The sequence below is a fragment of the Lonchura striata genome, chromosome 8 (assembly GCF_050655825.1).
Source record: "Lonchura striata isolate lonStrDom1 chromosome 8, ASM5065582v1, whole genome shotgun sequence".
NCBI classification, from domain to species: domain Eukaryota; kingdom Metazoa; phylum Chordata; class Aves; order Passeriformes; family Estrildidae; genus Lonchura; species Lonchura striata.
In genome coordinates, this window is record NC_140710.1 from 29089656 (window position 1) to 29110285 (window position 20630).

Here is a 20630-nt window from a genome sequence, read left to right on the forward strand (position 1 = left end):
CCCGCTCGGCTCCGCCGCCATGGGCCGGGCCGGGCTGCCGGGCCCCCGCGGGCTCGGCTGCTGCGTGCTGGTGCTGCTGCTGCTCCTGGGCGGCTCGGGCAGCCCCGGGACCGCGCCACCGCCCCGGGCAGAGCAGCGGGGACCCGTCCCGGAGCGGGGGCCGTGGGGCGGGGTGAGGTACGAAGCCGTGAAGAAGCATCTGGGAGCTGTGGGCGCTCTCTCCAAGCGCTATTGGCAGTACCTGGCGTGCGGGGTGTGGCAGGAGGGCTGCGAGGAGGAGGAGGAGAAGCCGCAAGAAGAGCGAGAGGCCGGTCCCATCCCAGGTAAGCTCTGTTCTCTGCCGTGCCCAGGAAGGAGCAGCAGGTCCGGACACTGCTGTGGCCCGGTTCCCGTGGCGCTGCCCTTCCTTCCCGAGGCTTGCTGCCCCGGGCGTCTCCCTCCTCGGCATTCCCCGGCAGCAGGGCAGTGCTCTTGGCTCGGAGCCGTCTCAACCAGCTGCTGCCGGTGCCCGCAGGGACTTGGCTGAGTCCGTGCACCTGGGAGACGATTGCCAAAACGTTAAAAAGCCTTTCCTTTCTTCTCTTTCTGCTCTCGTTTCCAGGCTGGGGTTTACCTCTGGTGGGCCAGGATTACCTGGAGATCCTCTCTGCCTGGTACTGCAGCTTCGGCAAGTGCTGTGAGACAGGAGATTGCAGGATAATCAACAACATCACAGGTAGGGCTGTGCTGCTGGTGTGGCTTGTTTTGAGTTTTTTTTCCTGTTAAAGTGTGTTCTAGAAAGTGACGTTAGTAAAGGGCTTTTCTGGGTAGGGTGCTGAGCTGTGGGAGCGTGAGAGGCTGAGCTCAGTCCTGTGTCCCATTTGAAGTTCTGAGAGCAAAGAGAATTTGTTCCTTATTGCACAATGTATCTGCTCCAGCTTGCCAGGAGCCGTGACTGCATCCCATAGCTTCCAGGCACATATAATGGGATCCAAACTGGCCCAGGACCCTGCCCTATGTCGGGAGGGCACACTGACTTGTCTGTAAGCCATGAGTCGGTGTCTTTGTGTTTTGCTGTCCCTGAGACTCCTGGTATGCAAACCCTGTGCTGGAAGCTTGGGAGGGCCTTTGGGCATTGGTGCTCCCTGCAGCTGCTAAGCATCTCTGCCTTTTCTTAAAGGAAAAAAAGGAGTCAGTGGAAGATTGGTGTCTTTTTGGGGCCAGAGGCTGTTGTAGGCAGGGCACAGGCAGCCTGTGACTTTAATGCCACTTCACAGTTCTTTTGGCCAGGCAGCCCTGCCACATTTTCTCCTCTTACTCCCACCTGCAGTAGCTGTGCTGGCAGGTGGAGGCTGAGCTCGTGCTCTCTCTGTGCAGGGCTGGAGGCAGACCTCCATGGGCAGCTCCACGGGCAGCACTTGGCCAAGGACGTGGTTGTGCGGGCAGTGCAGGGGTTCCTGCAGAGCCCATGGCCCCGCAAGGCTCTGGTCCTGTCCTTCCATGGCTGGTCTGGCACAGGGAAGAACTTTGTGGCTCGGATGGTGGCCAGTCACCTGTACCGGGACGGGCTGAGGAGTGACTGTGTCAGGGTGTTCGTGTCCCTCCTCCACTTCCCACACCACAACTACGTGGACTCCTACAAGGTGAGAGCCAGCAACACGGGGTGGTCCAGTGGGCCTGGCTGCAGGTCACGTCCTTCCCAGCAGCCCATGTGGGGCTGTGCCTTGGGTCTGAGAGTGAAAGTGGATCCCACAGCACTGGCTGGTTACTGATGAGCAGTGCTTGCACAGCCTCAAGGCTTCCACCCCTCTCCCACTCAGCCTCTGAGGTCAGTACAAAAAGTTTGGGACACACCAAAGAGCTGAGTCCTAGTGCCAAAGGGATATTCCATGTTATTTATTGCCATGCTCAGGAATAAAAGCTGCACGGAGGGTGGTCTAGGGACAGGAAGCCATTGCTCAGAGACTGGCTGGATGTTAGTGTTTGCTAGTGGCAGGGTGGGTGGCTGCCTTTGCACCACTTGATGTCTTTCCTTCCTCTTTCTTTCACTTACTAATCTGTCTCACCTCACTCGTCTTCCTGCCTTTGCTCTGCCTGTTCTCTGCCCTGTCCTGCTGGGTGGGAGGAGATGGAGCAGCTGTGGTGCCTGGCTGGGTGACCCCAGGGCAGCCCAGGGCTCCTGACTCTCCCCCATGCTGTGCAGGCCCAGCTGCAGAGGCAGATCAGCGAGACCCTGCAGCGCTGCAGGCAGGCCCTGCTCATCTTCGACGAGGCTGAGAAGCTGCACTCCAACCTCCTGGATGCCATCAAGCCCTTCATGGCTCAACACGGCAGCGAGGGCCAGGCGGATCAGCAGAGGTCTATCTTCCTCTTCCTCAGGTGATTTCTGGTCCCCTGAAGGGATGGGGAGGAGCCAAGTGAAGCTGTTTGTCCCCAGAGGTGCATCATACAAGGGGCTGAGGCAGCAGGGGAGGGCGCAGATACTTTGTTCTCTCGTGGTGGTTGCCTCCATGTTCAGTTTTACCTCTGGATGCTGGGCATCCTCCCTGGGAACAAGGTATCTGCAGGAGGAGCTGAGGTCCAGCTGAGCTGGGACATCTGAACCAGAGTCTAGATTTGGGGGCAAGGAAGCAGAGTCAGTTAACGAAGTGTCACCCTGCCCAGCTGAGCAGATGTCACACTCCAGGAAGCAGAGCTGGGGCTCAAGGTCTTGGTGGGAAGTTCCCATGCACTGTCAGGAGCTGCAGAGTTCCCAGTGCCTGGCTGTGGCTGCAGAATGAGGTGCTGTGAGGCTGATCCTGGCATCAGCACAGCCTGGTTTAGTTGGTTCCTTTCCCAGGAGCTGGGCACGTGTGCACCCCAGCACTGTCTCAGTGTGGGATGCAGCTGGAGGGAGAAAAGGGACATCTCAAAAACAGGATGTGAGGCAGGCATCTGACTAAAGTGCCCCAAAAGCATCTTGGTCTCACTTCAGTTTAGGAATTGCAACCTTGAGCTTGGTTCTGGCTTGAGCTGTTCCTAGTGGCTGGAGGTGAGCAGAGCATTCCCCCTCCAGCTCCCACCATCCAGGCAAGTGTTCCAACCTCCAAGCTTGGTGCTCCCTCAGAGAGGTTTCCCTGCCTGTGGAGCACCTGTCTGTGTGCCCAGTCAGTGCCTGTGGAACTCACCACACTCTGGTCCCTCCTGCATGGAAGGAGCCGTGGTGGAAGGGGCAGGTCCTGCCCTGTTGCTCAGCACGGGGTGGACGTGCTGCCAGCTGCACGGGGCTGGCCTGGTGTCCTGCTTGGCAAGCCATGAAGGTCAGCAGTGGACACTGTGTCAGCAAGCAGAGGGGAGCAGGGTGTAATCCCAGGGGTTTCATCATTCCTCGTGGCCGTGTGACACTGACCTGCTTTAGGAGGGATGGCTCTGCCCCAAGGCTCCCGTGACACTGGCAGGGTCCTACAGATGGGGTAGGACTGGACTGGCTGCCTGTCCAGCCCAAAGGGGCTGTTTGGGTTGGGAGCAGGATCAGTGCAAGCTGTTTTCTCCTACAGATGGGGTAGGACTGGACTGGCTGCCTGTCCAGCCCAAAGGGGCTGTTTGGGTTGGGAGCAGGATCAGTACAAGCTGTTTTCTCCCTGACAAGGGGTGGGGGCATGGTGGGAAACAGTGGTGACTTTTTAATTTTCCCTGTATTCCATTTGGGGTCCAGAGCCTCTGATGTGAGGATGGGGTGCAATATCTGTGCCTCCCTCTGCCTCTCTGCCTTCCACCCACACAAGCTCTGCATCCACTGGTTCCCAGTTCCCTGGGGCATTCAGGGCTGGGGGCAAGCCCCTCACCAGTGCCTGGGGAGGGGGGACACTTTTCCTGGACCTGCTTCCCAAGGTGTAGAGCTGTGCTGGGACCCTCAACAGCTGCCAGAATCTTGCAAACCCCACCACAGAGCTGCTCCCATGGATGTCCAGAGGAGCCCTTAGGTGGGAGCTGTGCTGCTGCTTTGTCCCATGAGCAGAGGATACTGTGCCAGTTCCTGGGCTGCCACTTGAACCTGTGCCCTGGACCTTTGCTTCCAGTGGGATTCCTGCCACGTGCCCTGCCGTTTAACCTGGACTTTGTGGTGGTTTGTTCAGTGTTTGGTGTGGAGCCAGGTGTCACCTGCGAGGTTGATGGCTTCCCAAGCCAGGAGATGGAGGATTCTGCTGCCCCTGGGTCTGAGCTGGCAGGATGGCAGACAGCTCCATGAATGCCTACGGAAAGGGCTATTTGGGAAGACGGCTGGCTGTCCATGTGCTGATCCTAGGCAGCAAATCCTCTGTTGCCAGCAGAACTGCTGGGGCCTGTCTGCAGGGAAGGTGCTGGCAGCTCTCAGTAGTTCAGCTCTGGGGGGAATCCTGAGTGACTTCCCTGTGTCCACAGCAATCTTGGTGGCAACACCATCAATGAGGTGGCCCTGGACTTCTGGCGAGCCGGCCGGGCACGGGAGGAGATCTCCTTGGAGCTCCTGGAGCAGCGGCTGCGGCTGGAGCTGCAGGAGGCTGCAGGTAAGAGCTGGGCTTGCTCAGGGGGGCTGTGGGCAGGCTGCCTGCAAGGCTGCCCCTCTGCAGTGCCCCATGCACTGTGTACCACACAAGGCTGTGCCTGGGGGAAGCCCTCGCTCCACCCCAGCCCAGGGTTGTTGACAGTGAGAGCCCCATCCTTGGTCCCTGTGAGCCAAGAGGCCTTCAGGCCCCCTTCAGCCCTGAAAATGGCTGGGGGCAAGAGGCAGCTCAGCCTCACAGGGCACTACTGAGGCTTCTCTGGGGCTCCAGGCATCTCTTGTGTGACTCTTAGAGATGCTCTGTGCTCAGAGTGCTGAGCAGCTCTGCACAAGTGGGTTCCACATGATGAGGCGCTAGGAGCCAAGCCTGGCCTCACAGAGCGATCGTGCTATCAGGTGAAGTTTCTGAGTTTGCCTTGTCTTGTGCTCTGCTCCAGAGAACAGTTATGCCCACAGCCAGCTCCTCAGAGAGAACCTGATTGATTTCGTGGTGCCGTTCCTGCCTCTGGAGTATCACCACGTGAAGCTCTGTGCACGGGACGCCTTCCTGGCCCGTGGGCTTCCCTACACCGAGGCGACGCTTGACCAGGTGGCCCAGATGATGGTGTTTGTCCCCAAAGAGGAGAAGCTTTTCTCTGCACAGGGCTGCAAATCCGTGCCCCAGCGTATCAATTATTTCCTTCCTTGAACACCAGGGGGACCAGACGTGTGCTGAAGGTGGTTCTGCACTCCAGGAGCTGCTCTCTTGGCACAGGGTCAGAGGCAAGTGACCCAGCCAGGCACAGGGACTAACCAGGGACTTAAACCCCCGTTACTCCCAGAGCTGTTGCAGCGAAGGAGCTGTTGCATCCTTTACTCCACAGGCTGCTTTTGGAGCCTGTCCGGTGTTCTGAGTCCCTTCTTTTAGCTGGAGGGCTGATGTGGTTCCCTGACAGTGAGTGGGGACTGGGAATGTCCAAGTCCTTGGTTTGTTGCTGTGTGGTGAAGGGAGGCCTTGGACAGGCTGGTCCTGTTGGGACAGTGTGTCTGAAGCCATGGCCCCATCCCCAGTTTTCTGTGTCATTTTACAAGATCACCCAAACTCTTTCGCTGGAGCTTTTTCCCCCTCTTGCTCTCACACCTTTCTAAGGTGTCTGCTGCTCAGGGACCCATGGGCCAGGATCATAGTCTGTGCAGGGAAAAAAGGACTGAATAATCTCCTCCGGAGATGCCAAATCCATAGCTCTAACCTTGGAGTGTCCACCTCTTCCGTTGTATGGAAGCAGCTGCCGGGGTGAGGGGAACTTGTGCTGCAATTATTTTACTAAGCACGTTGGTGAAGAGCCTGTTTCCTTCACTGCAAAACCAAGAAGGGAAGAAACCTCCTCTGCCCAAGGGCAAAGGGCATGTGAGGAGGATGGTGGCTGAAGAATCAGGCTGCAGCTGAACGTGAGTTTTCATGGATGCAGTAAAAGCTTGGGTTTTTTCCTTTTTTAGTTTTTCTCTTCAGTACATTTGATGCTGTCGCTTTTTGGCTGGTATCAGCATTATTAATATTATTATTATTTTAATTATTATTATTATCACAAGGGGCTGTTTGCTGTCTGGGTACTCTCCAGGTGATAAGTGTGTTGCAGCAGCTCCAAAAAATTTCATCAGTGTTACGGGAATCACTCTGTGACCTCTGGGTCAAAACTTCCTTCCAACGGGGCTGTGCTGGCGAGGAGTGAAACATCTCCTGCCAAGGACAGGGCTGGGTTTCCCAGCCACCCCCACGAGAGGACCTTTGCTCTATTTTAAGCCCTGACCGATTTTGCGGTGCCAGTGCTGAGCAGGGTGACCTCTGGGGAAGATTGACCAGACAGACGTGTCCAAGCCCTGCAGACTTTGCTTCCCTCCGGGCACGCTGGCTCCGTTATCTCAGGAAGCTTCACAGTCCAAGGCAGAGACGAGCCAGCTGCTCTCCCACTGCTCAGCCAGCGCAGGTGGCTTACCCCTGCTGTGTGGAATGGACCCTGGGGCTGTGCCAGCGTGGGTGATCAGGCATTTCTGAGTTTATGGTTAAGCTCAGGTGTCAGAAACCTGGGAACCATCAGGGCAATGCCTCCAGCTGGGGCAGGGAGGCTGCTGGAGGTGTGTGTGGTCACTGGGCAGAAAGTTCAGCAAGCTCTGTGCTGATGAGTAGCCAAAAGGATGTGTGCAAGCCAGGATAGCCCGGGATTTTTTCTAAATGTCAACAAGTGTTCAGCTGGGTTAGGCTGCCACAGGCCGGGCTGGCGGGAGGTTGGTGGTGGGCACGGGAGCAGCTCTGGCTGTGGCTGCTGAGGGAGGTGGTGGAGACATTGAGGGGAAGGCAAGAGCTGCACTCTGCTGAGTCACAAGCGTGTGTGCCACACTTGGGTCAGCTCTGATCAGCCCCACAACAGCAAGAGCTGCTCTCTGACCACGCCAGGGCAACAATTTGGTTCTATACAGATACTGCATAAATAAAGATACTGCTTTTTTTGCAACCTGGTGGAATTAAAACTATTTCTCTTTTTAACAATTTTTTTCTGCCCAAATTAAAGAGCTTCTGGTTAGGACTGAACAGCTTCAAATAATCATTAAGGGAAAAAAAACCAAAAACCCAGCATCTACTCAAGTGGTTTTTGCCAATAAAATATTGCAACCTTTATTTAAAACAAAATGCAAATTGGCAAAACTTTGTGGAACGACAGGCAAAGAGACCCTTCCAAGGGCCTTATTTACATCAAGTTTAACACTGTTCGCAGTTCACAGTCAGACGATAGTGAGAGAATTAAATTAGAAAAACAACCAAAATATATTACAATAACAATTAAAAAACAAAAACAGTTGACAACACTGCTAAGAGTGATTGGTGATTAACGTGATTAATTTCAATCCATTCCTGCCCTCAATGAATTCACTACCAACACAAACAGTGCCATGTGAGCCCAGCAGGCTCCACCTCCCGTGCACGACAGACACATGGGGAAGAACGACCTCCTTTGGTACAGACATTGCTCAGCCTGGAGCTGTGAGAAACAAGTCAGTGTCCCAGAACCTCCTGTGCCCTGCTACCAGAGAGTGGGCTGAGGGCTTTTTTCCATACTCCAGGGATGTGCAGCACCACCCCAGCAGCCACCCGTGCTGGACAGTGCCCTGGGAGGTTCCCACACGTGCTGCAGTTACCCTTAAGTCTCCTTCCAGCTCCTGGTGAGCAGCAGGGCTGTGCTGAGTGTGTCACAGAGAAGGCAGCAGCCTGATGGCTTTGTAACCACCACCCTGTGGAGTCACTGGTGCCTGTCAGTGCTGTGGATGTCCTGGAGGAAAAGCCTGCCTCAGGTAAGTGGCAGGACACGAGGGCTGGGACTGCTCTGTGGCTGCAGTGTAACCCACCCCACACCTCTGCCTGGTGGGGAGGGACTGCTCTGTCTCCACTGTGGGGTTTGGGCTCCCTGTGCCCCACAACTCCTGCAAAAACACCCTGACAGATGTCAGCCCTCGTGTTTGGCCGTGTCTCTCAGACACAAGGCCAGTGGCACCCAGGAGAAAATCCTGAGGAGGACAAGCACAGCCTTCCTCTCTCCCTCCCTGCTTGTTCTGCATCAGCAACGCTGCTCCCTTCAGTTCCCCTTTCCCACTGCTGAATCTGGCACAGTCCCAAGACCCAGACTCCCAGCTCAGCTTCATCCCTGCCCACACTAATGAAAAACATGACTAAATCAAGTGCACCACTTTGGGGTTAAGGAGGGTATACAGTGCAGGAAGAAGAGAGAATTGCACCAGTGAGTCAGCTAATTCCCACAATGGTAGGAAGAGAAAGTGCCCCCCTGAGCTCACTCCGTGCTTTGTGCTTGGCAGTACCAGGCCCGTGGGTGCCATTCCCATGGCAAAGACAACCGCTTTAAATTCTGCCCCACAGCAGTGCAAGAGAGAGAGCCCAGCTCCAGCTGTGTCCCCACAGCTGTCTTGACAGTGCTGAGGGGAAGAAGTAACAGGACTTCTGCCTTGTCCCCTGCCCCAAACCATGGAGCATGAAGTGCTCTTCACTGGGACAAATAATGGGGTGTCAGCACCTATATGCTCCTTTGCACATCTGGTGCCAGGCTGAAAGCAGAGAATTGGCCACAGTGGAAACCTGTAAGGCAGAAGAGAAAGGCAGACCTAGTTAAAGGGAGAGGGAATGGTAAAAGTTTTAGAAGCAGCAGTGGAAGGCAAGACAACTGGATGGTGATTTACAGCAGAACCAGCTTTCCCAGATTCCTTTTGCTATCCTGCCAGAGGGCAGGGGAACATTGCAGTTTGGCAATAAAACACTCTAGGGCAGCAGAAGTCCCAGCAGTGCTGCAGCCTCCATTTTAGGGGGGAACAGCCCTGGTTAAGTCAGCATTACCTCTGCCACAATCTGCCTTCCTGATGTTAGATGATAGGTAAGGGCAGGGGAAACACTTTCCATGAGAGTGACAACAGGCAAATCCCCAAATTCCACCGGCCTTTGATTTTGCACCACAGGAGGGGTCAGCACTAAAGGGGCTCCTGTGTTTGGCACAGGGGTTGTAGAGTCTCTGTGCTTGGAGATGCCCAAAGGCTGCCTGGACATGGTCCTCACAGGTGACTCTTGGTGGCCCTGCTTGGGAAGAGTGTTTGGACCAGGTGACCTCCAAAGTGCCCTCCAACCTCAGCCATTCTGTGACTCTGGAAAAGCAGTTGGATGCTGCTCTGTCCCACTGCCCATCTCTGCTGCGAGGGCAAGGAGAAAATGGGGCACCTGAAAGGAAGTGGGGATGGCCCACAGCATTCAGTGGGACAAAGGTGCCTTCTTCAGAAAGGGCTGCAAGAGGGGAGTTCTAGTAGTTAGAAATTCCATATTGCTATTCTACCACCTTTGCTGTAGCTTTTCTGGAAGACTGGCATTTAGGGAAAAAAAAAAAAAAAAGAAAAAAGGTTTGTTTCAAAATACTTATCAGAATTGGGCTAAACTTTAAAATGTTCTGGTTAAGATTCCTTTACCCTGGAATCCCTTCAGTTCCAGCCTGTTTGTCCCAGGCTGAGCAGCAGTACAATCATGGAACCATGTGATGGTCTGCCAGGGTAAGCAAGACCTGCCCTTCTGCCCTGAAGAGAAGAGAGCCCCCCACCTTCTAAACCCTTCTGATTGTTTGACAGGCCGTGTGAAGCAATGCCACAAGCCACCTTCCCTTTGCAGGTCATCCTTCCAAAGGCAGTCAGTTTGGATGCACACCTTCCATGAAGATGACAGAGGGAGATAAGGTAAAACCACCAAAGCCCTCAGTAAAGTCTAGGAGATAAGAGGTTGGTACTCTGGCTGTGGAACATCCTTGGGACAGCCCTGAGGGCTGCAGGGGATCAGGACTTGCCAGCACAAGAGGTTGCTTGGTTCTTTCTCCCCCTCACCACTTCACTTATTGGGCCACAAAAGCTCACTGGTCCATTGTACCTCACGTACTGCTCCTCTGCTGTGCCTCCACACACCCCGAAATAACTTTGCTTAGCTCAGACCAGTGATGCAATGAGGATTCTCAGCCCATTTCTGAAGATTTTTCCAGGCCTGTCTCACTCACTATGCTCTCTGGAAAAAACAGGGACACTTGCTGAGACACCCAGCCTGCTTCCAAGCAACATGTGCTTCTAGACAGAAACAAAGTGACCATCTTCTACAGTCACACCTGTGCCACAGCTCCACTCGAAATGCTCAGACTAAAAGCAGCACGGCCACACTTGAAAAACAAGTTTAGAAAGTGTTTCAGCCAAAAGAAAAAGACTTAAGGTGCAAAGCAAGTGAGATCCTCTATCAGCAGCAGTGTGAAGTGAGCAGCAGCATGCAGGTAAGGTGTATTTGGAGCCAGGTTTCAGGCCTGTTTCCTTTCCTCTCACAAACCAGCAACTGAGCTCTTCCTACTTGCCAGTACGTTTACACCAGCTTTTTGAGGCCACAACAGTCTGCAAACAGCAGAACCAAGGATGACAACATCAACCACTCAGCTGATCTCATTCTGGGATTTTTAGAAGGTATTAGAGATCCAGTGGGAACCCTTCAAGGCAGAGCCACAGCTGTTGTTGCCACACCTCAGGCACAGAAGTGCCCAGGTTATGGGCACATTCCCTACACCACAGCACAGGATTCTGGTCTAGCCTTTAAAATACAGGAATAAATACATGGAGATACCTGTGGTGTTTCCTGTGTGCTGCCATACTTTATTACCTTGGGCTGCAGAGAAGCTGGAAGCCTATGAGACAGGTAAACACCAGAACAAATCCCAGGAATCTGGCAGTGTGAAGGGTTAGGGACAGGTGCAGGGAATCCTGCAGCAGTAAGGACGTGTGGTGAGCAGGCTGGGCTACTGTACTTTTTGGTTCTCCAGCTGGCCCTGCTGTGCTGTGACTGCTAAAGGAATGTGGAGAACAGTCAGGAGGGCAGAGGCTCTGCCTTACCTACCATGGGTCCTCATGGTGATCAAACTGAACTGGGGAGTCAACCTGGTAACAAGTGAAAAACCATCTAGAACTTAAAAAAAAAAGGAAGAACCCACCCACCCCACCAACAAAACTGGCAAGTTGTGCAAGAGCCCCAAACTACTCAATAATGACCATCAAGCAGCACCTGTGCTAGACCACTAGAAATAGGTATCAGCTGAGTGAAGGCTGTGTGGTGGGAAGGGGGAATTCCAGTGGTAAGTCTGCCCAGCATCCCTGACACTTCCAATACAATGACAATGAGAATGTGGTGGATGAGGTGGACAGGAGGGAAAAGGGACAATTTCATATATTAACTAATCTTGCAGTTCTCATTACAGCAGCAACAGCGCTGTGGAAGTTAAGCCATCCAGACCAGTGCATCCACCTCCAGCAGCTCTGAATACTGTCAGTGCATTAGACCTTTCCCCCAGCTGTACATGACCCCCCTCCCGGCCTGCTCTGGCTGCTCTGCCCTTGGTACCAGCAGAGCCCCAGTGCCTTTCCTTGACCTTGTCAGGACAGCAAAGCACAGGTGAGTTCAGCCAGGGTGGGATCTGTGCAGCCAGGCAGCTGCAGCCACCCCAGAACTCGGGCTGACACCACCATCCTGCCCAGAGGGAGAACCTGCCATTGGTTCTCCTGCCTCTGTAGGGGAGGAGAAGGAACTTTCTTTCCCTTGCCATACCAAGCAGATCAGCCTGACTAGGTAGGGACAGATCTTTGATGTTCTGCCCCTTACAGCTTTAATCTACCCTCTCCATCCCCAATTTTTTGAGATGAACCTGTAAACGTGAGGAGAACTCAGTGATCTGAGGTACTTCACATACTCAAGTATCAGTCTTTCCTTTTGAAAGCATCAGTACAGAAAAAGTCCCGCCCTCCCCGCGTGTGTTTCTCTTACCCAGATTGACAGTAGCTACCTTTGCACCACATCACTGATTTCTTGGACACATGACAATAAGTTATTAAGGACGGGGTTCGCCCCATGGACGCCAGCAGCTGTCGAGGACACCTGCAGCTCCTGCAGGCTGAGTTCCAGTTTGCTCACGGCTTCCCGGAAGGCAAATTTGTTGCGCGTGTGCGGGATGCAGTCCACGTAGCCTGAGCAGTAATCCAGCAGCTGGTGCCCCGTGTCCACCAGCTGGCTGTTGGGCGTGGGCTCGGCGATGGCGCTCGAGAGGAGACCCGCGCACTCCAGCAGCGCCTCCTTGCTGATCTTGTCTGCGGGGATTTTCTCAGCCGCCTGTTTGGTCTTTCTCAGCGCTACCTTGGCGCCGGCCGTGCCGTTGGCCATTTGCACTGGGGAGGTGGAAGACGATGACAGAGGCACTTGGGGCGGAGGCATCGCAGGCCTCCCAGATTTTCCACCGACAGGTGCTGCTGCTGCTGCCGCCTTCTTACTCCCTTCGTTGGATTCCAGTCCGTGCTGCGCTCCCGCCACGCCACTCAGCTCTTCTGCCGCATCCGAGCAGGCAGCGGGCTGCTGGAGGAGCCGCATCACCGGCGGTGGAGGTGGAGCACACTTTGGTTTTACCCGTCTGGGCCGGTCCCTGTCGCCGGAAGAAGTGACCTGATGCTCAGATAAGAGCTTAAATTTATTACCCTGAGAGTCTGTGCCAATGAGCTGCACGTCTGCTGGAGTGTGTTTTAGAGTGGGTGAGATTAGGACTGGCACTTTGTGGTTATGAGTGGTTGGAAGTATTGCTGCAGCCTTTACCGGAGATGACCACCCCAGCCTCTCGCCATCCTCCAGGGCCCCTTGTCGTGGGCCACTGTTTTTTTCCTTGCCCTTAGGAGCTGCCACTAGCCCTGGACCCTCCTTTTCTTCTGACGTGGAGGGAGTTCGAAAAGGGAGTGCTGTGGCACCTCTTGGCAAGAGTTTTGCTTTTGGTCTCTCTCTGGTCAAAGCAGGGCCCTCTTCAAACCTTTTGGGAATCAGGTCACTGGCCCTCTCTGTGCTCTCATCGGGCTGGGAGGAGGTGGACACAGTCCGTTCCAGCTGAATTTTTGATCTCTGGGAATTTCTGGGAAGGGTCATTGACATCCTATCCTGCTCTGGAAGCCCTGAGGACATGGAAGATGTAGAGTTTGACCTTGGAAAAGGCTTTGAAGCTTCTTCATTGCCAGTGGGTTTTCCTGCTCGCAAACCCAGCGTCTTTTTAATCAAGCGTGGCGTGAAGAAGCCAGTGATGCCCGACCACCCTCCACCAGTGCTCACAGCCCCAGCACTGCTGGGCCCAGTGCCCTCCTCGCTGTAGAAGGTCCTCTGCACAAAGCCCCCTCCGTAGCACTTGGGGGGAGCCAGGCTCGTGTCCTGCTGCGCGGGAGCAAAGGAGAACCCGTCCACGTGCTGCAAGGAAGCAACAGAGGAAAAGTTACCCGTCAGCTCGTATTTCTTATGGGGCTGGTTCTCCATCTCCCGGAAGGAGCTGCTGCGCTTGGGAGGCGTGGGAGCGTTCCTCTTCTTCATGAAGGAGCTGAAGAAGCCCCCTTTCCTGTCCCTGGTGAACGTGGTCTCTTTGGCATCCTCCAGGAGGCTGCTGGGGGACTTGTCCCTCTGCTTGCGGGGCAGCGCGGGGGACCCGCCTGTTGGCTGGGTGCTTCTGATGAAACCTGGGCAGGAGAAACAGGTCTCAGTCTGGACAATCTAATTCCATTTTCACCTCCCTGTCCTGCACTGGGTTTTACAGGCCTGGTGTATTAACCTGCCCAGGTGCTGCAGAGTTATAGTGAGGGAGGAAGTAAGCACTTGTATTTTATTTTTTCTTTACTTTTTTCCATTTCTGTATATGACTTGTCTGTTGTCTATACTGAGAAGGCCACTTTGGAGAGAGAGAGAAAAGAGCTGCTCTTTTCTTTCAGTTTATAGCTCTTTTCCTGTAATTTTCTGCTCCTTTCCAAATACCCTAAGTATAGTAGGAAATCTCTTGCTACATTGTTAACTTTAGTTTTGAAGCTGTCACTTAAAAAACTGAATTTGAAAGAAAAACTACAATGAGATTTACTAAAAGAACATTGAAAAAGCTACAGTACTTTATATTTGCCGGTAAATAGTTGTCACAGCAGCACAAAGCATGCCCATGTCACACTGCTCTTTGTTCTCTGAGAATTCACACCCTGTGCCCACACCTGGTGCTGAGCTGGATGCTGAGTGCTCCACAGTGTCCTGTGTTCCCTCAATGTTCTCCTTGTTCTCTGCCTGTTTCTTCAATGTTCTTGTTTTGGAGGGAAGCAAGGGTAAGCGGGGCAGGTAAGGAACAATGGATGAGGACGAGGCTGTTCTTCCAAGCTCCTCTGCTACCTCTGCAAGGAAAAATAGGGAATAATCAAAACAGAGACTAGCAAAGGAAGAGGGAAAAAAAAGCCAAAACTGAGTCTTTCCTTCAAACACAGACTGGCAGGAAGAGATCCATGACTGAGAAATACATAATTTATGGATTTAATCTTTGTTCAAGTCTAGAGGTATTCAGGGTCAGATGTTTTTCCTAACCATTTCAAACTCATTTACATCTTTATAAATTCAGCCAAAAGGAAAAAAAGTAGTGGTAGGATCTGTACAAAGGGTCTATTAAAGGCTGCTCAAGAGCTAAAGGCAGCACTGGATGCATTTGCCTGTTTTCAATCAAGGTGCCTCCTACTGATGCACCCCAAAGTTGTGTCCTCCCTGGAATCTGGGTCTATGTTTGCTTTGCTTGAGGCAAAGCACTGCATCCCCCTAGATGAAGAAATGAAGATTACATGTCAACAATAGGTCAACAAAAAGAAAAAAAAACAAAACAAAACAAAAAAAAAACCCCACAAAACAAAAAAAAAACCAAAAACCAAAAAAAAACCCAAAACAGAAAAAGCCAGACAACCTTCTGGCCACACCCAGCTTGGCATTTGTGTGGCACTGGATGTGTCTGTTATAGATCCTCATTGGTAAAATTCCATCTGGTGTGTTTTCTCTGAAGAAGAGAAGTTGATGGATCAGTTGCATATTTAATTTAAAAATTGAGTGGAATGCTCTGACATTTCTGCTTGTCTGCTGAATAGTATCACATTCCTCACCACTATTTACCTCCTGGTAGATTATATTTCGGACTTGAGCTGCACAGATTTGCTCCTAGAAGTAGCTAAGCAGAAAATCCAGAGATTAAAGCACACTTTGTTAAAAGTGGAGGCTGGTAGAATAATATTTCATAACCTAATTACTGCAGTCAGCAAGGGACTGTGATAGGCATGCATCTTTCTCTCTGTCCATTGCTTACTATTCCTCACTCTTCAGCCTGGAAAACAAGAGATTTCCTCTGATAGAGGAGACAATATTCTTTAAATCAGCTCTTTGGCATTTATTGCTCAAATGAAATGACACTGTTCCTTGCACTGGAACGTGTCTGAAATTTAATCACTATTTGTGAAACAAGTAAGAAAATGCATTTATGCCAATTATTGGTAAAAGAATAAAAGATGAAGCTCCCACTTCAATCCCACTGCCAGCAGATGAGCCTTAAGGGCCCATCCATGAGACACGGCACTCTAGGGATAACCTCCAGTGCTGTTTCAGGAATAAAAACAACAGCAGCTCTCACCCTCTGAGATGCTCGAGTCGTGGAACATGGTTTCAAAAGCCTGGTGGGTCTCAGCAAAGGAAGGTCGGTCTGGTGGGTTCCACTTCCAGCCTGCAATGTCAGAAAGCAGAGTAAGACTCAGTGCCTAAAACAGGGAGATGAATTTTTCTTCTGTCCAAGCAGACAGAAAGGATCAGACCCTGACCTACTGTTAAACAGGCTTTAGAGTCATTCACAGGTACTGACTCATGGCAGCAGTTAGTACCCTACTGTATCCTCACAAAAAAATCATGAGAAGGAGGAACCAATTCTAGAAATCCCAGCTCTCTGCCAACTCTACAAGTTATTCTCATCCCCCTTTCTGAATTGTTTGGGCAAAGGACAATTCTGTATTTGCTACCCTGGCAGCTTGGACTGAACTCATCTATCCGGTCACAGATAACTAAGTGTGTAAAGCTTCAAGTACCATCCTGCTCCCATGCTCTTAGTACTGAATTTCAGGCAGACCCTTCCAAAAGAAGGATGTGTGGACTCTCTGAGGGAAAGAGGAGGGGAGTGCCTTGATCCTAGATGGAGCTTGGGTAGTTACAGAAGAGCATCTGTAGATAGAAATCTGCACTAGAAGAATGTATTTGGAAGCACTGTCTGCTGGTATCACCACAGGGTCTGGAAAGCGACTGGCATTCTGCTTGTTTTGCATTGTGATTATATGAATTCCCAGCTTTTGGGCTTTTCTCAGCTTCCTTAAGGTTTTTTAAGCAGTAATATCCTTCATCATTCCCCACCTTCTTTGTTTCATAACTGAAGCCCACCCGAACTTTGGCATGCTGAGGATCAGGTGTTGCTGTTAATTACAGATTCCTCCCACCTTCCCACACTTTGTCCCCAAAAGTGGAAGAAGATACTCACATGCCCTCATCAGTTCATACACCTTGGGAGGGCACCCCTCTGGTTGCTCCATCCGATAGCCCTTTTCCAGCAGATCATACACCTGAGAGAGGTCAATGCCTGGGTATGGTGACATCCCATAGGTAGCAATTTCCCATAACAGCACCCCAAAGGCTGCAAAAGGAAGGAAACAAAACTCCTGGTCATAAGTCTGCCCCTTTGTTGTTCATTACTCTGTGACCTTTGCCTTGAAGCAGCATTGTTTCCTTGCAGGTATTTCAGGCCAGTCTACGTGGAGACATCACATGCTAAAAATGTTATTGATTCATGAAGTTCTGGCCTGGCATGTGACCATCTTCACAAGGGTTTCTGCCCAGGCCAGAAAGCAAGTTGTTGTCTGGGCTGGCAGAAAAAACCAAAATGAACAAAAAAAGGACACTGAAGGTGAGTTTTCTTACCCCACACATCTGATTTGATTGAAAAGGTGTTGTAGGCCAGGCTCTCAGGAGCTGTCCATTTGATTGGGAACTTGGCCCCAGCATGGGCTGTGTAGGTATCACCAGTCATGAGTCGACTTAAGCCGAAGTCAGCCACCTTCACCACGTGGTTTTCTCCAACTAAGCAGTTCCGTGCTGCCAGGTCCCTGCACAAAGGAACAAAGGACACCACTGCAGCAGCAGCAGGGCTTCTGAATGCAGTTTTAGGGCCCTGCTTCCCTGGATCAGGAAATGCTCTCTGTATACAGCAGGTAGCAAGGTGAGCTTTGCCCTGAACAGTGTCAGACACCGAGTTGACTTATTCTTAGGAGCAATGAGGTAAATCTGGACTAGGATTAACTTTTTAAATTCTATTAAGTTTTCAGTAATGGTGGCTGTTACAGTGCCAAGTTTATGTTTCCTGAGGATAGGATGGGATCAGCAGCTCATCACACACTGATAACAGACTTACTGCATGGCTTTTTCTGCATTTAAACAGGACTTTGGATGGGCACTGTCCGCACACAGGTGTTTCCAGGCAGTTGGGCACAAGATTGCTATCAATGTCCTGGGGAGAAGCTATTGCAAGACAGCCAATGGATAAAGCCAGTGTGAATTCCAACCATGAAAGAAACCTCCCCAGAAGCTGGAATTCCCAGCCCATCATTCTGGTGGCCTGTTTATCACTGCAATCTGAAACTGTACCAGCTCAACATGACTTCCCCCACCTGTGGATGAAGTTCTTCTTCTCCAGGTACTCCATGGCAGAGGAGATCTGGGTGGCCATGTAGAGCAGCACGACAGCGCTGACCTCCTCGCGGTTGCACTCGCGCAGGTAGTCCAGCAGGTTCCCGTAGGGCATGTACTCTGTCACAATGTAAAACGGGGGCTCCAGGGTGCACACACCTGCCAGGGAGGAGCAGGCAGCATGTGAATAAAGCTGCCCTTTCTCACCACTGTTCCTGATTTAACAGCCACTGATTTTTGTACCATTGCATTTTGCACCACTGAGTGTTCTTCTGGGAAAGTGAAGACTTCCATGTACAAGACCCAGGTCAGTGCAGCCCAAACTCGGGGCTTCTGTCTGTTTTTCTCTCCATGCACTTTATGGATAGAGAAAAATATGTCTATAAAAGCACCACTATTCCTATCTAATATTCATGAAGCAGTAGTTCTGTTCTTTGAAAGGTTACAGAACGAAAAAGGAGAATTATGAACACACAGTTTGCTTTTCTTCCCCCCTCTGCCTTCATAAAGCTGAAGAGTGGCCAACTGGAAGTAGGTACCTGTCAGCTGGCAAGATTTCCAGACTGAAATGTCACCACAGAGTAATGTGAAGCACTCCCATGTGCTGGGTAAGGAATCAGCACGGTGGGACCTGCTCCTAGAGCAGCATTCCCACACATTCCTGGGATGACTCCTTGCTACAGTCACTGTACAAAGCATGTCAAGGCAGAGGAGGAGGGCAACAGGATACTCTTGTCACAGCTCTGGGATCCCCCCTGCAGCTCTTTACACGTTCAGGAGTGAAGCACTGTGCATCAGAAAGAGCAAAAATGCAGCTCTCCGATGACAAAACTCTGAGTGGCTGCTCCTGGAACCAGACAGGGCTGGCACACACTTCATCTGTGCCCTTTTTAAAAAATGGGTACAGAACAGTTGCTGTTAGTAAAAGCCTTCACATTCTTCACATTTCTCCTTTCATCCTAGGCTTGGCTTGACAGCTCTGCTTCTGAAAGTGCCAGAAATCCAGAGGCAATTAAACACTAGTAAAGGTTTAGGGTGTCTCCTTAAGAATCTTTGTGCATGTAGATTTAACAGCTATGCAAACTATTTAATAATGATCATCATATCATGCATCTGCCAGTGAGACAACAGGGCAGAGTCACGATGTAAAGCCTGTGGGTTTTTTCCAGTCCTGAGTTGTTTGATCTCATGCACTTATTTGGTGATACACAGAGTTCCTCACAGCAGCAGCAATCTGATGTCTTCTGCCTAATTATGGACTAATTTGTTCTTTTCAACGCAGCCTTTTCTGTAAATGTCTCTGATTTGAGAAGTATGGAGAATGGTATTTGTTGTACTTCCAACAGAATTTTTCATTTCACTTTGAATTTTCTTACAATTTTTTCCTGTTCTCTCAGAAAAATAAGCCACAGAAAATGATTTTGTAAATCTGATTTAACAGAGCAGAGAAGGAATCTGAATCTGATCACTGAACCCTGGAGCATGTTTAAGGCCAAGGACACAAACCAGCAGGAGGATGATATTAAAAACTTTTATGTAATAGTCATGCCTCAACAGCAAAGTTGTCTACTAATGTAAGTGACTGTATTTGATGTTTTATTTAAAATTAGCGTCTCTTAGCTCCAGTATTACATAAAGCTGTCAAAAATACCTCCCCATAACCTGACCTGATTCATAAAGTTATATAAATACAGAAAAGCTGCCGCTGCATTTAAACCAGGCAAGTTTTTGCCAAAATGAAGACTAAAAACACAAAGAGCAAAGCATTTCACTCACCTAACAACTGCACTAGATTTGGATGCTTGATCTCCTTCATCACAGCAGCTTCTTTCAAGAACTCTTCCACCTCCATGGTATCTTCCTAGATAGACAGAGAGGCCAAAGAAGAGAACATTTATCTTCATGAGCAAGGCCTGCGTAACGCCACACATCCTGGTTGAATATAAATGATGGCATCTTTGTCTCCATTCTGCCATTTTGGATTTTACCAAAGCAAACTGTAACAGCCCTGAACAGCTGCCTGGCTGTCCTGCAGACCCATCTGCAGTACCCTGGCAGGGCCAGGTTTACTCATTTGGTAGCTGTTGTGGCTGGTGAGAGGAAGACTCTCAGGATCACTGACTTATCTCCACTGTATAACTGTAAAACAACTTATTCAGGGGCCACTTAGAATTTCAGTTGTTAATGCTGAAACAAACAAGGTTTTGAAAAGGAAGAGAAAAGGAGAAGCTGAATTTTTTCAGGAGTTGAGGACAGCTTATAGAAGGTATTTTCTACATCTCTAATTCCTTAAGCCTCCACAGCTCCTCTGGAGGAATGGAAGTTGGGTTTGTAACCATTTCTATTGGTCTGACCTGGACACACAGCTCCTGCTGGGCCAAAATTCCTATTTGTTTCTAAGCCACATGCACTGGTGTAAGTTTGATAGGGTGCATTTGATCTGCAAAGCTACTCCCAAGCATGGATTTTATGCAGATCAGCACACTCCATTTTCTGATGTTTGTATGACGAGGTGCAGTTGAGAACATTACACCTCCTTACTCATGTCATAAACAGTGACTAAATGAACAGTGCCTGGAATCTGAAAACTCACCTTTAACGTTTTCACAGCCACTGTGAGATTGTATTTCTTCCAGACCCCCACGTAGACCTCTCCGTACTGCCCTCCCCCGAGCTTGTGCTTCATGGTGATGTCGGTGCGCTCCATCTCCCACTTGTCATGGATGGGGGACACTCCATACACGGTGGGCTTATTGCACTTGGGTGCTGGGTAATGCAGAGTTGTCACCAGGCCATCTGCCACCGTCGAGTGATGGTGCACCAGCTCTGCCAGGGTGCTGAAACGGCTTTCTGCTGTCACATAGACCTGTTAAGCAAGAAACAGCAATCTGCTTAAATGAAGGCAGCTGGAAGTTTTCAGTAACGTTGGAAAGCATTCTAATTTTTTAAAAACCTGAAAACCGGGACTTTAAAATATTTGCCTGTTGGGCAAATAACTATTAGTCTGTG

At 50.9% G+C, this 20630-nt stretch overlaps 2 protein-coding genes across 5 annotated transcripts in view; one reads left to right on the forward strand and one right to left on the reverse strand.

Annotated features, from left to right (window-relative positions):
- Positions 1 to 6994, forward strand: TOR3A (torsin family 3 member A). The gene is made up of 6 exons (XM_021545999.4): positions 1 to 323; positions 602 to 715; positions 1357 to 1622; positions 2183 to 2358; positions 4381 to 4505; positions 4939 to 6994. The coding sequence occupies exons 1-6, from the start codon at positions 20 to 22 to the stop codon at positions 5187 to 5189; spliced, it is 1236 nt and encodes a 411-aa protein (XP_021401674.3). The 5' UTR covers positions 1 to 19; the 3' UTR covers positions 5190 to 6994.
- Positions 6995 to 7117: 123 nt separating this feature from the next.
- Positions 7118 to 20630, reverse strand: part of ABL2 (ABL proto-oncogene 2, non-receptor tyrosine kinase) — a 44386-nt gene continuing 30873 nt past the window's right edge. For all 4 annotated transcript variants that reach the window (XM_021546008.4, XM_021546009.4, XM_085586681.1 and 1 more), the window contains exons 4-11: positions 20215 to 20487; positions 19398 to 19482; positions 17603 to 17780; positions 16857 to 17041; positions 16420 to 16572; positions 15532 to 15621; positions 14090 to 14263; positions 7118 to 13573 (exon numbers count right to left, since the gene is read on the reverse strand). In XM_021546008.4, the coding sequence (XP_021401683.2) occupies positions 11877 to 13573; positions 14090 to 14263; positions 15532 to 15621; positions 16420 to 16572; positions 16857 to 17041; positions 17603 to 17780; positions 19398 to 19482; positions 20215 to 20487 (2835 nt within the window). In that variant the 3' untranslated portion in view covers positions 7118 to 11876. The remainder of the gene's footprint in view (positions 13574 to 14089; positions 14264 to 15531; positions 15622 to 16419; positions 16573 to 16856; positions 17042 to 17602; positions 17781 to 19397; positions 19483 to 20214; positions 20488 to 20630) is intronic.

Coding starts and splice junctions, on each gene's coding strand:
- TOR3A (XM_021545999.4), top strand. CDS start 20: ATGGGCCGGGCCGGGCTGCCGGGCCCCCGCGGGCTCGGCTGCTGCGTG. Junction 1,623..2,182: donor ACTACGTGGACTCCTACAAG/GTGAGAGCCAGC, acceptor CATGCTGTGCAG/GCCCAGCTGCAGAGGCAGAT. Junction 2,359..4,380: donor TCTATCTTCCTCTTCCTCAG/GTGATTTCTGGT, acceptor CTGTGTCCACAG/CAATCTTGGTGGCAACACCA.